Here is a 17,091-nt window from a genome sequence, read left to right on the forward strand (position 1 = left end):
TTACAGTAAATTATGACTCATCCATAACTGTGACCATAAGGATAGTTGGAAGAAAACCTGGGGCATTCCACAGTTCTCACTCACCTGTCTCTTCTTCCTCCGGTGGACGACCTTTGACCCAGGAAATGGAGGGCTGGGGAAAGGAGGCTCTGGGATGTCAACTGGGGAAAAACAAAAACAAAGGAGGGTTAGTGTATTATTGTTTGTTAGCGTATAGGGTCATAACATTCACTATAACATTCTCCACATCTAACAGTAACCAAGCTATGCAGTTCTATATTATGTTTACTCAGGCTTATGTGTTTCAGGTAGGCCTAAGGCTCTGATACTGGATATTGGTTCAGCTGCAACTCATGGTAACCAATCAGATTGCGTGGCCAAAACTAACAGTTTTGCAATATTTATTTCATTTATCAGTTTTCCAATAGTTTGTTTAATTGAATCCATCCCCATAACTCTTACAGCAGATACCTTACCATTAGGAAGGAAGTAAGCTGCTGCCTCTTGTCCTGCTGATTTATAGATCATGTGGATCTGGACATCACCCTGCAAGACATTAGAAAGAAAGGTGGAGGGTCATTATTCATTATTTTCTCTCTTTTTTTGTATATATATATTTTTTAAATCATCCAACCATGGATATTCATATAAATTGAATAAAGTGCGTTGTCTGTCATCAGCAACCACACAGACCCAGGCCAGTACGATGTGAATATGAACGCGCGGGTGACGTCACATTCTCTTGCCAACCACGGGGACGCGCAAGAGCTACGGACGGGAAACCGCTCCTTGGAACTGAAAAACTCAACAACAAATTGGAATGCCTACGATTTCTCCCTAATAAACGCGTTAACGTTACAAAAATCAAAGGTATGAAGTTCGACCTCTCTTTTTCATAGAGTCAGCTGAGCTTCTGTGAGCTCTAGCGTTTAGCTAGCTAGTCCCATCTTTTCGACAATCCAGGGCTCAACAGGTTTCTAGCTAACGTTAGCTAGCTGTTGCTAACTTATTATTAGTTAGCTAGTCAGCTGGTTAATGATTGCTAGCTTGTATCAACATTGTTTGAACAACTGTATGTAGAAGACATCACAGCTAAATTACATATCCACAACTTCACAAGCATACGGGGAGAACAACTAAAGTAAGTTAGTAGGCTAACTAGCTAATTGAATGATAGCTAGCTAATTAGCTAGCTGCGCACTGACTACACACATTCACTACTGAATTCTTATTACGTGTCTGTCATGTTATGCCAGTCTGCTCAGTAGAACATCCACACAGTAAGTTAACGTTACATTCTAGCGCTGTAAACATAGTGAGCAAGTTACACACTGGTAAATAACTGATTCTACTTGGAGACAATTGAGTTCACTGCATTGAGAAGCATTACGGCGCAACAACCATTGTCAACGGTAGTAAAGGGTAGACCAATCTATTGTCCATTGTTTTTCTGGACAGCCCCTGTTGTGGAGTAGAACTGCAGTACTTGCCTAATAGGCATAGTTTGTAAGTGTCTGAGTTCCAATGAAATGAGAGCATTGTTTTCAGTCACATGCAGATTCTAGGTCAACTGTGTTAGTGAATAGGAACATATAAGGGGTTTGCCTGTAGCTGGGTCACCTCCGTCAGTGGCGTGAACTTTGATGCTGTTTTCAAGAGTACAGTGTAATGCTGTGGATTGTTGTCAAGCAGAAATGTCTCCCTGCCATGCAAAATAGGAAATACTCTGTCACCTCTGTCACACATTTATATTCAGAAGTAAACAGGCCTCTAAATCTGGATGACCAGTTCATCTGACTGAGTACTGATCTCCCTCATTTTTCCTTTCTCTCTTTATCCAAAAGAACAGGAAGTCCTGTTGACATCACTTCCTTTCAGCGGTGGCTATGACGTGCCGGGACATCCATGCCACCAATGCCTTCTCCTTCATCATTGCCTTCATCTCCGTGGGCGGCATCGCTGTGGCGGCGCTGATCCCACAGTGGCGAGTGACACGACTTGTCACCTTCAACAAAAACGCCAAGAACATCAGTGTCTATGACGGCCTGTGGGCCAAGTGTGTGAAACAAGATGGCTACTCTGGCTGCTACTACTATGACTCAGAGGTACGGGTCTGATGATCGCACAATCATAAGGACATACAGCATCCCATATTCCCCCCATATGGTGCACTGCCACAGAGGGCTCTAAAGTAGTGCACTATACAGGAAACAGGGTGCCATTTGAGATTTGCATAAATCATTTCTCATTTATTCCTTCTCCCCACAGTGGTATTCTAAAGTGGACCAGTTGGACCTGAGACTGCTCCAGTTCTGCCTGCCGACTGGGCTACTGTTTGGCTCCCTGGCCCTGGTGCTGTGTATGGCAGGCATGTCTAAGACCTGCTGCTGCTCTGATAAGGCTGAGACAGACATCAAGAGTACCCGCTGTCTGGTCAACAGCGCAGGCTGCCACCTAGTGGCTGGGATGTTCCTGTTCCTGGGCGGTGCTATCGCCCTGGCGCCCTCCGTGTGGTTCCTGTTCCGGACCAAGGAGATGAACATCAAGTACGACCGCATCTTCTCAGACGGGTTCGCGGTCTACGTGGCCATCGGCTGTTCCGGCGGCCTCATGCTCGCCGCCCTGCTGATGTTCATGTGGTACTGCATGTGTAAGAAGCTACCCTCTCCCTTCTGGCTGCCTCTACCCACACTCCCTAACTCCCTCTCCACCCAGCCCCTCACAGCCAATGGGTACCCCCCTCCCCCGTCTACGGCCCCCCTCAGACCTTCCCTCCACAGGGGTACGTCCCCACTGTGATGGATGCCCAGTCCTACGCTCCCTCCCAGGGCTACCCTCAGAGCGTAGCCCCCCTGGCCCAGCAGCACCAGCAGGTCTATATGTCCCAGATGTCAGCCCCGGATGGGTATGGGTCAGAGGTGGGGCAGAACCAGGCTTACAGCTATGCCCCGTCCCAGAGTTATGCCCCCTCTCAGGTGGGCTACGCCCCCAGCTACGTAGGCCACCGCTACTCCACACGCTCACGCATGTCTGGCATAGAGATAGACATCCCTGTTCTAACACAAGGCCTCTGAGGGAGGGAGGGCTGCTGCAAGAACACTGAGTCCTGGTTCCATTTAGCTGTCCTGTCTCCTGTAAAGGGTGTGTACTGTCAGGGCAATATAAATGAAGGATATAACTGTTGGTCAGTCTGCACTAGAAATACAACTCTGCATCACTCAATTAAGCACTGCACTGTTAGATACAGTTTAATATGCAGGCTCCACATCTGGTGAAAGGACACCAGAGATGCCCCATAATGAAGTCTGAATTCACTGTTACGTTTTGATTGAAAACAATATTTTCTAATCGCACCTATTTGTACATCTCTTCTTAATGTAAATCTGCTTGAAACCTCATAGCAGTTCTACACTCTGTATATTGTGTTCACTAATATTTCAACTGCTAAGAAATGAACTAAACTGTACTTTAACCGTGAGGTAACTTGATGTAGTGAGGTAAAAGGGAGTGACACTAACTGACTGTGATGTCTTTGATGTGTGTTGTTCATATTGTTGGTCTGTGAAGAAACACTACTGCTGTGCCTTGTTCAGAACAGCCATATTACATTGCTTAGTTATCCTGTGTGTGTTGTATTAATACTGTAACATGTTTCTTTTGTTGTGCTACTTTTATACACATGCTGTTTTTGGGCGTTGGAGATGTTATAATATGCTGTAACGTGAGATGACGTGGGAATGTCGAAATGACTCTCATACTATTTACCCATCAACAGTACAGCAGTGGCTCTAAGGCCATTACTTTTTATATGTAGACATAAATTAGATCATTTTGTATCTAATTCACATCATGATGCCACCGTATATCAATCAAATGTATAAATGACATCAGCAGATGTCACAGTGCTATATCATGAAGGTAGTTGTTGATCTGTCTCCTTTGTTAAGGTGCCTGGGAGATATGATTGAACCAGAACACATACTGCTCCTCTGTGGTTCTGTCTGCTACTCAGACCAAAGGAACGTCAAAATGAACATCTTATTTTAGCTCCGGTACACTGCCATCATCTGTCGCCTGTTCTTTTTGTCAAATTGTAAGAGTCTACACTGAGCTGTGTCAGCAAACGTTGAGCTACTCTTGTTTCCACTTCATTCATCCACTACTGGGCTCCCGAGTGGCGCAGCGGTCTAAGGCACTGCATCTCAGTGCTAGAGGTGTCACTACAGACCCTGGTTCGATTCCAGGCTGTATCTCCATGATTGGGAGTCCCATAGGGCGGCGCACAATTGGGGTAGGCCGTCATTGTAAATAAGAATGTGTTCCTCACTGACTTGCCTAGTTAAATTAAGGTTAAATAAACTGTAATTGGTTTCACATGAAGGGGAGGGGGGCTCACTACACTGTAACATCACATTCCATTGGCTGTGCTGGTTCTAAAATGGTAGAACACTGACTGAATGCACTGGGCTTCTTATGATTCTACAATCTAGAGAAAGGATTCTGTGATTTATGTTGCATTCTATCCCTAAACACTAGTTTTGACCAAACTGTCCTCTAACTCGTGTGTTAACTTAATCTTAAATACCCATTGTATCAGTCATAACATATCCGACATGCTCTCTCTGTTGCAGTACTGCATGTACAGTCTAATGTTCTTATCTCTATGGAAAATATCTTTGTTCACCAGACCTTTTTCTCAATAAAATGTTTATCTAATTAAACTATCAGTGTTCCACGGCTGATGATGACTAATACTGGTGTCACAGTACCACCAGAGATGTATTTACCGTACTTAACATGATTAACAGGGCCAGAGAAAGGCCACACTAAAATGAGTCACCTGTTTGCAGTGATTCTGAGTGAATGTATTAGTTGGAGTCATTTAGCCGGGCGTGCTGTGATTTGAACTGGGTGAAACTGTTCAGCCAAACGGCTGAGAGACAGAGAGGGCTGGTTGAGATGGAGCTGGGTTTATCTGGCAGGCAGATTGGATTACAAGCAGCAGGGTAATGGGTTGTTTCCGGTCCTCAGGGTTAGTGCTGTGTCAGCTGGTTATTGCTCCACTTTGGCACTTTATTGATCAGTCAGAGTAGTGATTAATGGGCTGTAAGGTCTGTTCACCTGGCTTCCCAGCAGGACATCCCAATAGTATCCTCGCCTTGATCTGCACTGATAAGTAGGGCTGGATTGGTCCCTGTAACTCACCCAATGAGTTGCTAATTGAAAGACGGATGGAAATGAGACATTTTGTGGCCTTCGGGAATAGAAAGTGCATTTTAAAGCATTTATTTAAAAAAATCCTTTACGGGCTAATAGGCTATGATTTGTACATATTCTAGGGAACAGTGTTGGTTGCTGGCCCACACACACACACACACACACATACACACACATACACACACACACACACACACACACACACACACACACACAGACAGACAGACAGAGCCTTGTCTGACCCCAGGAAGTCCGCTGTCACATCTTGGAGTGACAGACGCGACAGACAGAGTGATCCGCGAGCGTTAGCAACCCGCTGAGAGGCTAGCTGTCACTGAAGGCTGAGGACACCAAAGGATTTCTGACACTGCAAGGTCCACTAAGAACTGTTCCCTGGCTACACTCTGAACCAAGACAGACATATTGTTATGATAACCCTGGCTACACTCTGAACCAAGACAGACATATTGTTCTGGTAACCCTGGCTACACTCTGAACCAAGACATACATATTGTTCTGGTAACCCTGGCTACACTCTTCTAAACCAAGACAGACATATTGTTCTGGTAACCCTGGCTACACTCTGAACCAAGACAGACATATTGTTATGATAACACTGGCTACACTCTGAACCAAGACAGACATATTGTTCTGGTAACCCTGGCTACACTCTTCTAAACCAAGACAGACATATTGTTCTGGTAACCCTGGCTACACTCTGAACCAAGACAGACATATTGTTCTGGTAACCCTGGCTACACTCTGTACCAAGACAGACATATTGTTCTGGTAACCCTGGCTACACTCTGAACCAAGACAGACATATTGTTCTGGTAACCCTGGCTACACTCTGTACCAAGACAGACATATTGTTCTGGTAACCCTGGCTACACTCTGAACCAAGACAGACATATTGTTCTGGTAACCCTGGCTACACTCTGAACCAAGACAGACATATTGTTCTGGTAACCCTGGCTACACTCTGTACCAAGACAGACATATTGTTCTGGTAACCCTGGCTACACTCTGAACCAAGACAGACATATTGTTCTGGTAACCCTGGCTACACTCTGAACCAAGACAGACATATTGTTCTGGTAACCCTGGCTACACTCTTCTAAACCAAGACAGACATATTGTTCTAGTAACCCTGGCTACACTCTGAACCAAGACAGACATATTGTTATGATAACACTGGCTACACTCTGAACCAAGACAGACATATTGTTCTGGTAACCCTGGCTACACTCTTCTAAACCAAGACAGACATATTGTTCTGGTAACCCTGGCTACACTCTGAACCAAGACAGACATATTGTTCTGGTAACCCTGGCTACACTCTGAACCAAGACAGACATATTGTTCTGGTAACCCTGGCTACACTCTTCTGAACCAAGACAGACATATTGTTCTGGTAACCCTGGCTACACTCTGAACCAAGACAGACATATTGTTCTGGTAACCCTGGCTACACTCTTCTGAACCAAGACAGACATATTGTTCTGGTAACCCTGGCTACACTCTGAACCAAGACAGACATATTGTTCTGGTAACCCTGGCTACACTCTGAACCAAGACAGACATATTGTTCTGGTAACCCTGGCTATACTCTGAACCAAGACAGACATATTGTTCTGGTAAGCCTGGCTACACTCTTCTGAACCAAGACAGACATATTGTTCTGGTAACCCTGGCTACACTCTGAACCAAGAGAGACATATTGTTCTGGTAACCCTGGCTACACTCTGAACCAAGACAGACATATTGTTCTGGTAACCCTGGCTATACTCTGAACCAAGACAGACATATTGTTCTGGTAAGCCTGGCTACACTCTTCTGAACCAAGACAGACATATTGTTATGATAACCCTGGCTACACTCTTCTAAACCAAGACAGACATATTGTTCTGGTAACCCTGGCTACACTCTGAACCAAGACAGACATATTGTTCTGGTAACCCTGGCTACACTCTGTACCAAGACAGACCTATTGTTCTGGTAACCCTGGCTACACTCTGAACCAAGACAGACATATTGTTCTGGTAACCCTGGCTACACTCTGTACCAAGACAGACATATTGTTCTGGTAACCCTGGCTACACTCTGAACCAAGGCAGACATATTGTTCTGGTAACCCTGGCTACACTCTGAACCAAGACAGACATATTGTTCTGGTAACCCTGGCTACACTCTGTACCAAGACAGACATATTGTTCTGGTAACCCTGGCTACACTCTGAACCAAGACAGACATATTGTTCTGGTAACCCTGGCTACACTCTGAACCAAGACAGACATATTGTTCTGGTAACCCTGGCTACACTCTTCTAAACCAAGACAGACATATTGTTCTGGTAACCCTGGCTACACTCTGAACCAAGACAGACATATTGTTATGATAACACTGGCTACACTCTGAACCAAGACAGACATATTGTTCTGGTAACCCTGGCTACACTCTTCTAAACCAAGACAGACATATTGTTCTGGTAACCCTGGCTACACTCTGAACCAAGACAGACATATTGTTCTGGTAACCCTGGCTACACTCTGAACCAAGACAGACATATTGTTCTGGTAACCCTGGCTACACTCTTCTGAACCAAGACAGACATATTGTTCTGGTAACCCTGGCTACACTCTGAACCAAGACAGACATATTGTTCTGGTAACCCTGGCTACACTCTTCTGAACCAAGACAGACATATTGTTCTGGTAACCCTGGCTACACTCTGAACCAAGACAGACATATTGTTCTGGTAACCCTGGCTACACTCTGAACCAAGACAGACATATTGTTCTGGTAACCCTGGCTATACTCTGAACCAAGACAGACATATTGTTCTGGTAAGCCTGGCTACACTCTTCTGAACCAAGACAGACATATTGTTCTGGTAACCCTGGCTACACTCTGAACCAAGAGAGACATATTGTTCTGGTAAACCTGGCTACACTCTGAACCAAGACAGACATATTGTTCTGGTAACCCTGGCTATACTCTGAACCAAGACAGACATATTGTTCTGGTAAGCCTGGCTACACTCTTCTGAACCAAGACAGACATATTGTTATGATAACCCTGGCTACACTCTGAACCAAGACAGACATATTGTTCTGGTAACCCTGGCTACACTCTTCTAAACCAAGACAGACATATTGTTCTGGTAACCCTGGCTACACTCTGAACCAAGACAGACATATTGTTCTGGTAACCCTGGCTACACTCTGAACCAAGACAGACATATTGTTCTGGTAACCCTGGCTACACTCTGTACCAAGACAGACATATTGTTCTGGTAACCCTGGCTACACTCTGAACCAAGACAGACATATTGTTCTGGTAACCCTGGCTACACTCTGAACCAAGACAGACATATTGTTCTGGTAACCCTGGCTACACTCTGAACCAAGAGAGACATATTGTTCTGGTAACCCTGGCTACACTCTGAACCAAGACAGACATATTGTTCTGGTAACCCTGGCTATACTCTGAACCAAGACAGACATATTGTTCTGGTAAGCCTGGCTACACTCTTCTGAACCAAGACAGACATATTGTTCTGGTAAGCCTGGCTACACTCTTCTGAACCAAGACAGACATATTGTTATGATAACCCTGGCTACACTCTGAACCAAGACAGACATATTGTTCTGGTAACCCTGGCTACACTCTTCTAAACCAAGACAGATATATTGTTCTGGTAACCCTGGCTACACTCTGAACCAAAACAGACATATTGTTCTGGTAACCCTGGCTACACTCTGAACCAAGACAGACATATTGTTCTGGTAACCCTGGCTACACTCTGTACCAAGACAGACATATTGTTCTGGTAACCCTGGCTACACTCTGAACCAAGACAGACATATTGTTCTGGTAACCCTGGCTACACTCTGAACCAAGACAGACATATTGTTCTGGTAACCCTGGCTATACTCTGAACCAAGACAGACATATTGTTCTGGTAAGCCTGGCTACACTCTGAACCAAGACAGACATATTGTTATGATAACACTGGCTACACTCTTCTGAACCAAGACAGACATATTGTTCTGGTAACCCTGGCTACACTCTGAACCAAGACAGACATATTGTTCTGGTAAGCCTGGCTACACTCTGAACCAAGACAGACATATTGTTATGATAACCCTGGCTACACTCTGAACCAAGACAGACATATTGTTCTGGTAACCCTGGCTACACTCTTCTGAACCAAGACAGACATATTGTTCTGGTAACCCTGGCTACACTCTGAACCAAGACAGACATATTGTTCTGGTAACCCTGGCTACACTCTTCTGAACCAAGACAGACATATTGTTCTGGTAACCCTGGCTACACTCTGAACCAAGACAGACATATTGTTATGATAACACTGGCTATACTCTGAACCAAGACAGACATATTGTTCTGGTAACCCTGGCTACACTCTGAACCAAGACAGACATATTGTTCTGGTAACCCTGGCTACACTCTTCTGAACAAAGACAGACATATTGTTCTGGTAACCCTGGCTACACTCTGAACCAAGACAGACATATTGTTCTGGTAACCCTGGCTACACTCTGAACCAAGACAGACATATTGTTATGATAACACTGGCTACACTCTGAACCAAGACAGACATATTGTTCTGGTAACCCTGGCTACACTCTGAACCAAGACAGACATATTGTTATGATAACCCTGGCTACACTCTTCTGAACCAAGACAGACATATTGTTATGATAACACTGGCTACACTCTGAACCAAGACAGACATATTGTTATGATAACACTGGCTACACTCTGAACCAAGACAGACATATTGTTATGATAACCCTGGCTACACTCTTCTGAACCAAGACAGACATATTGTTCTGGTAACCCTGGCTTCACTCTTCTGAACCAAGACAGACATATTGTTATGATAACACTGGCTACCCTCTGAACCAAGACAGACATATTGTTATGATAACACTGGCTACACTCTGAACCAAGACAGACATATTGTTCTGGTAACCCTGGCTACACTCTGAACCAAGACAGACATATTGTTCTGGTAACCCTGGCTACACTCTGAACCAAGACAGACATATTGTTCTGGTAACCCTGGCTACACTCTTCTGAACCAAGACAGACATATTGTTCTGGTAACCCTGGCTACACTCTGAACCAAGACAGACATATTGTTATGATAACCCTGGCTACACTCTTCTGAACCAAGACAGACATATTGTTCTGGTAACCCTGGCTACACTCTGTACCAAGACAGACATATTGTTCTGGTAACCCTGGCTACACTCTGAACCAAGACAGACATATTGTTCTGGTAACCCTGGCTACACTCTGCACCAAGAGAGACATATTGTTCTGGTAACCCTGGCTACACTCTGAACCAAGACAGACATATTGTTCTGGTAACCCTGGCTATACTCTGAACCAAGACAGACATATTGTTCTGGTAAGCCTGGCTACACTCTTCTGAACCAAGACAGACATATTGTTCTGGTAAGCCTGGCTACACTCTTCTGAACCAAGACAGACATATTGTTATGATAACCCTGGCTACACTCTGAACCAAGACAGACATATTGTTCTGGTAACCCTGGCTACACTCTTCTAAACCAAGACAGATATATTGTTCTGGTAACCCTGGCTACACTCTGAACCAAGACAGACATATTGTTCTGGTAACCCTGGCTACACTCTGAACCAAGACAGACATATTGTTCTGGTAACCCTGGCTACACTCTGTACCAAGACAGACATATTGTTCTGGTAACCCTGGCTACACTCTGAACCAAGACAGACATATTGTTCTGGTAACCCTGGCTACACTCTGAACCAAGACAGACATATTGTTCTGGTAACCCTGGCTATACTCTGAACCAAGACAGACATATTGTTCTGGTAAGCCTGGCTACACTCTGAACCAAGACAGACATATTGTTATGATAACACTGGCTACACTCTTCTGAACCAAGACAGACATATTGTTCTGGTAACCCTGGCTACACTCTGAACCAAGACAGACATATTGTTCTGGTAACCCTGGCTACACTCTGAACCAAGACAGACATATTGTTCTGGTAAGCCTGGCTACACTCTGAACCAAGACAGACATATTGTTATGATAACCCTGGCTACACTCTGAACCAAGACAGACATATTGTTCTGGTAACCCTGGCTACACTCTTCTGAACCAAGACAGACATATTGTTCTGGTAACCCTGGCTACACTCTGAACCAAGACAGACATATTGTTCTGGTAACCCTGGCTACACTCTTCTGAACCAAGACAGACATATTGTTATGATAACCCTGGCTACACTCTGAACCAAGACAGACATATTGTTCTGGTAACCCTGGCTACACTCTTCTAAACCAAGACAGACATATTGTTCTGGTAACCCTGGCTACACTCTGAACCAAGACAGACATATTGTTCTGGTAACCCTGGCTACACTCTGAACCAAGACAGACATATTGTTCTGGTAACCCTGGCTACACTCTGTACCAAGACAGACATATTGTTCTGGTAACCCTGGCTACACTCTGAACCAAGACAGACATATTGTTCTGGTAACCCTGGCTACACTCTGAACCAAGACAGACATATTGTTCTGGTAACCCTGGCTACACTCTGTACCAAGACAGACATATTGTTCTGGTAACCCTGGCTACACTCTGAACCAAGACAGACATATTGTTCTGGTAACCCTGGCTACACTCTGAACCAAGAGAGACATATTGTTCTGGTAACCCTGGCTACACTCTGAACCAAGACAGACATATTGTTCTGGTAACCCTGGCTATACTCTGAACCAAGACAGACATATTGTTCTGGTAAGCCTGGCTACACTCTTCTGAACCAAGACAGACATATTGTTCTGGTAAGCCTGGCTACACTCTTCTGAACCAAGACAGACATATTGTTATGATAACCCTGGCTACACTCTGAACCAAGACAGACATATTGTTCTGGTAAGCCTGGCTACACTCTTCTGAACCAAGACAGATATATTGTTCTGGTAACCCTGGCTACACTCTGAACCAAGACAGACATATTGTTCTGGTAACCCTGGCTACACTCTGAACCAAGACAGACATATTGTTCTGGTAACCCTGGCTACACTCTGTACCAAGACAGACATATTGTTCTGGTAACCCTGGCTACACTCTGAACCAAGACAGACATATTGTTCTGGTAACCCTGGCTACACTCTGAACCAAGACAGACATATTGTTCTGGTAACCCTGGCTATACTCTGAACCAAGACAGACATATTGTTCTGGTAAGCCTGGCTACACTCTGAACCAAGACAGACATATTGTTATGATAACACTGGCTACACTCTTCTGAACCAAGACAGACATATTGTTCTGGTAACCCTGGCTACACTCTGAACCAAGACAGACATATTGTTCTGGTAACCCTGGCTACACTCTGAACCAAGACAGACATATTGTTCTGGTAAGCCTGGCTACACTCTGAACCAAGACAGACATATTGTTATGATAACCCTGGCTACACTCTGAACCAAGACAGACATATTGTTCTGGTAACCCTGGCTACACTCTTCTGAACCAAGACAGACATATTGTTCTGGTAACCCTGGCTACACTCTGAACCAAGACAGACATATTGTTCTGGTAACCCTGGCTACACTCTTCTGAACCAAGACAGACATATTGTTCTGGTAACCCTGGCTACACTCTGAACCAAGACAGACATATTGTTATGATAACACTGGCTATACTCTGAACCAAGACAGACATATTGTTCTGGTCACCCTGGCTACACTCTGAACCAAGACAGACATATTGTTCTGGTAACCCTGGCTACACTCTTCTGAACAAAGACAGACATATTGTTCTGGTAACCCTGGCTACACTCTGAACCAAGACAGACATATTGTTCTGGTAACCCTGGCTACACTCTGAACCAAGACAGACATATTGTTATGATAACACTGGCTACACTCTGAACCAAGACAGACATATTGTTCTGGTAACCCTGGCTACACTCTGAACCAAGACAGACATATTGTTATGATAACCCTGGCTACACTCTTCTGAACCAAGACAGACATATTGTTATGATAACACTGGCTACACTCTGAACCAAGACAGACATATTGTTATGATAACACTGGCTACACTCTGAACCAAGACAGACATATTGTTATGATAACCCTGGCTACACTCTTCTGAACCAAGACAGACATATTGTTCTGGTAACCCTGGCTTCACTCTTCTGAACCAAGACAGACATATTGTTATGATAACACTGGCTACCCTCTGAACCAAGACAGACATATTGTTATGATAACACTGGCTACACTCTGAACCAAGACAGACATATTGTTCTGGTAACCCTGGCTACACTCTGAACCAAGACAGACATATTGTTCTGGTAACCCTGGCTACACTCTGAACCAAGACAGACATATTGTTCTGGTAACCCTGGCTACACTCTTCTGAACCAAGACAGACATATTGTTCTGGTAACCCTGGCTACACTCTGAACCAAGACAGACATATTGTTATGATAACCCTGGCTACACTCTTCTGAACCAAGACAGACATATTGTTCTGGTAACCCTGGCTACACTCTTCTGAACCAAGACAGACATATTATTATGATAACACTGGCTACACTCTGAACCAAGACAGACATATTGTTATGATAACACTGGCTACACTCTGAACCAAGACAGACATATTGTTCTGGTAACCCTGGCTACACTCTGAACCAAGACAGACATATTGTTCTGGTAACCCTGGCTACACTCTGAACCAAGACAGACATATTGTTCTGGTAACCCTGGCTACACTCTTCTGAACCAAGACAGACATATTGTTCTGGTAACCCTGGCTACACTCTTCTAAACCAAGACAGACATATTGTTATGATAACACTGGCTACACTCTGAACCAAGACAGACATATTGTTATGATAACCCTGGCTACACTCTGAACCAAGACAGACATATTGTTATGATAACCCTGCCTACACTCTTCTGAACCAAGACAGACATATTGTTCTGGTAACCCTGGCTACACTCTGAACCAAGACAGACATATTGTTATGATAACACTGGCTACACTCTGAACCAAGACAGACATATTGTTCTGGTAAGGACTGAAGCAGCATGAAGAGCAGAAACAAGACTATAGTTAACATTCTGGTAGCAAAGACAATGAGGAGTTGAGAGTAGGTTTCTTCCAACCTGAGGAAGTTAGTCCCTGCCACTGATAACATGGTGTTTCCTTTAGGGACTGGGCCTGAATAGAACACTGTGTAATAACAGTATGAACAAACTACACCAGTACTATTTAAAACCAGTGCTAACATGTGCCTTGGGAATGGGCTTGAACCAGCAACCATGCTCTGAAGGTCTGCCATAAACCCACTCAGCCTTTGTCCATAGAGAACAGCTTCCTCCACATCAGTGCAGGCAGAAACAACCAGGCAGTGAGCTATCTCTATCATCATACACAGTCTTCGATGAGTGAGCTCTCTCTATTGTGTTACAGTCTTTGATGTGTGTCACAACCCCCTAAGGACAGACACCATCTCTCATCATCCCACAGACACTCTTCACACCAAGCAGTGCTCTGTTTAATCTCACTCTTTCATGTTGCCAATGTGATTAGTGGTGGATCGCAAACCTAAATGCTGCAGTTCATGTCAATGTGATGGTAGATTCTACACAGAACAGAACTGACAGATCAACCTGTATCATGTCTGTTCTTTATTATTCTGTTTCATGATATCTATGTATATATTAATATGCGGTTTCATTTCAGAATATGTGAGCTATGTAGAATAATGTTTTGTACACATGAATATGCTGGTTAATGTTTGGACTTTGTTAAGAAACAGTAATCTCAAATTAATGCTGTATAATGTTCTCTTGTCCAATTGTCTTTGTTTCCTGATGAATCCCTTTTTGGTGAGGTAGGATAGCAGTTTGGGGGGACAACCGCCTACAAACAAACAAACACACACACACACACACACACACACACACACACACACACACACACACACACACACACACACACACACACACACACACACACGCACACGCACACACAGGCACTCCACGGGGTGTGTGTCGTGAGTAGGATTAGGGTCTCACACAGATGGGCTCAGATGTCCTTGGACAAAAGAACAGGGCGTGGCCTGGGTTGCTGGGGGAGACCGTATCGCGGATGAATTAATATAGAGTGTGGGGGGGGGGGGCTGCACCCCTTTCATTCAGGCTTAGGAGTTCCAAGGATTCGTCCTGTGTTTGTGTGTGTGTGTGTGTGTGTTGCATTAGAGTGCATGAAGGGGGTTGGCTAAAGGCCACAAAGGATCCCCCTAGTCCTCAACCCCCCCTCACCACCACTAACCCCCCCCCCCCGTCTTCACACCCTCCACCCTCACCACCACGTCTCCATCAAGCCCCATCCCCCACACCTCCCCAACCAGCCCTGGCCCCAGCACAGTCTGAGGAACTGGGTAGTCTGGGAAGTCCTGGGTACAGAGAGGGAATCCACTGAGCATCCCCATGAGATGACTGGTTCTTTGTAAGCCAGCCAATCCACCATCCAGGGCTGTTTTTGGAATGTTACATTCTGTGATGCTGATCACCACAACCTTTCTATGTGCTCTGAGTACTAACAGCCCACAGATGTACACAATCCAGACAGACACCATTACGGTGCACTCATGAAGCATCACAAGGGAGAAACAACCATGTCTATACATTCTGTTAATCATATTTCTATGCAAAGGAGAGGAGTGCCCAAACATGGAAGCTTTAATTCACATTCCCTATAATAACATCTATCTTTTATTGAGACAGGAAGTGCAGGGTGGTGCAGGGCAGGGGGTGGCACAACCGTGAGAGCCAGACATATGGTCTTCTGTACAAAGACAACTCAGCATAATCTCCCTCCTACACACACACACACACACACACACACACACATCAAACACACACACAAACACGCACACACACAGATTTTGCTACAGCAGCAGCATCTTGCAGAGAACCGATCCCAGAATCCCAGTCCCAACATCCTGCCCACATAGAGCCATGTTAGTCAGCCTCTTGGCTCCCTTCCTGCTGCCTGGCTCCCTGGTTCTGGCTCCTCTTGGCTCCCTTCCTGCTGCCTGGCTCCCTGGTTCTGGCTCCTCTTGGCTCCCTTCCTGCTGCCTGGCTCCCTGGTTCTGGTTTCTTTTGGCTCCCTTCCTGCTGCCTGGCTCCCTGGTTCTGGTTTCTCTTGGCTCCCTTCCTGCTGCCTGGCTCCCTGGTTCTGGGTCCTCTTGGCTCCCTTCCTGCTGCCTGGCTCCCTGGTTCTGGTTTCTCTTGGCTGCCTTCCTGCTGCCTGGCTCCCTGGTTCTGGTTCCTCTTGGCTCCCTTCCTGCTGCCTGGCTCCCTGGTTCTGGTTTCTCTTGGCTCCCTTCCTGCTGCCTGGCTCCCTGGTTCTGGCTCCTCTTGGCTCCCTTCCTGCTGCCTGGCTCCCTGGTTCTGGTCCCTCTTGGCTCCCTTCCTGCTGCCTGGCTCCCTGCTTCTGATTTCTCTTGGTTCCCTGGTTCTGGTCCCTCTTGGCTCCCTTCCTGCTGCCTGGCTCCCTGCTTCTGATTTCTCTTGGTTCCCTGGTTCTGGTCCCTCTTGGCTCCCTTCCTGCTGCCTGGCTCCCTGGTTCTGGTCCCTCTTGGCTCCCTTCCTGCTGCCTGGCTCCCTGGTTCTGGTCCCTCTTGGCTCCCTTCCTGCTGCCTGGCTCCCTGGTTCTGGGTCCTCTTGGCTCCCTTCCTGCTGCCTGGCTCCCTGGTTCTGGTTTCTCTTGGCTGCCTTCCTGCTGCCTGGCTCCCTGGTTCTGGTTCCTCTTGGC

At 45.5% G+C, this 17,091-nt stretch overlaps 2 protein-coding genes across 5 annotated transcripts in view; one reads left to right on the top strand and one right to left on the bottom strand.

The window, feature by feature from the left end:
• LOC106605988 (disintegrin and metalloproteinase domain-containing protein 22) overlaps window positions 1–17,091 on the bottom strand; it is a 114,014-nt gene that overhangs the window by 22,857 nt on the left and 74,066 nt on the right. For all 4 annotated transcript variants that reach the window (XM_045718976.1, XM_045718978.1, XM_045718977.1 and 1 more), the window contains 2 exons: window positions 477–546; window positions 85–161 (listed from right to left, as the gene is read on the bottom strand). In XM_045718976.1, the coding sequence (XP_045574932.1) occupies window positions 85–161; window positions 477–546 (147 nt within the window). The remainder of the gene's footprint in view (window positions 1–84; window positions 162–476; window positions 547–17,091) is intronic.
• Window positions 756–4,724, top strand: cldn12 (claudin 12). The gene is given in 4 exon segments (NM_001140081.1): window positions 756–870; window positions 1,845–2,105; window positions 2,269–2,739; window positions 2,742–4,724. Coding segments are annotated over 3 exon segments (1,023 nt in total). The 5' UTR covers window positions 756–870; window positions 1,845–1,886; the 3' UTR covers window positions 3,075–4,724.

This window comes from Salmo salar, chromosome ssa05, assembly GCF_905237065.1.
Source record: "Salmo salar chromosome ssa05, Ssal_v3.1, whole genome shotgun sequence".
Taxonomy (NCBI): Eukaryota; Metazoa; Chordata; class Actinopteri; order Salmoniformes; family Salmonidae; genus Salmo; species Salmo salar.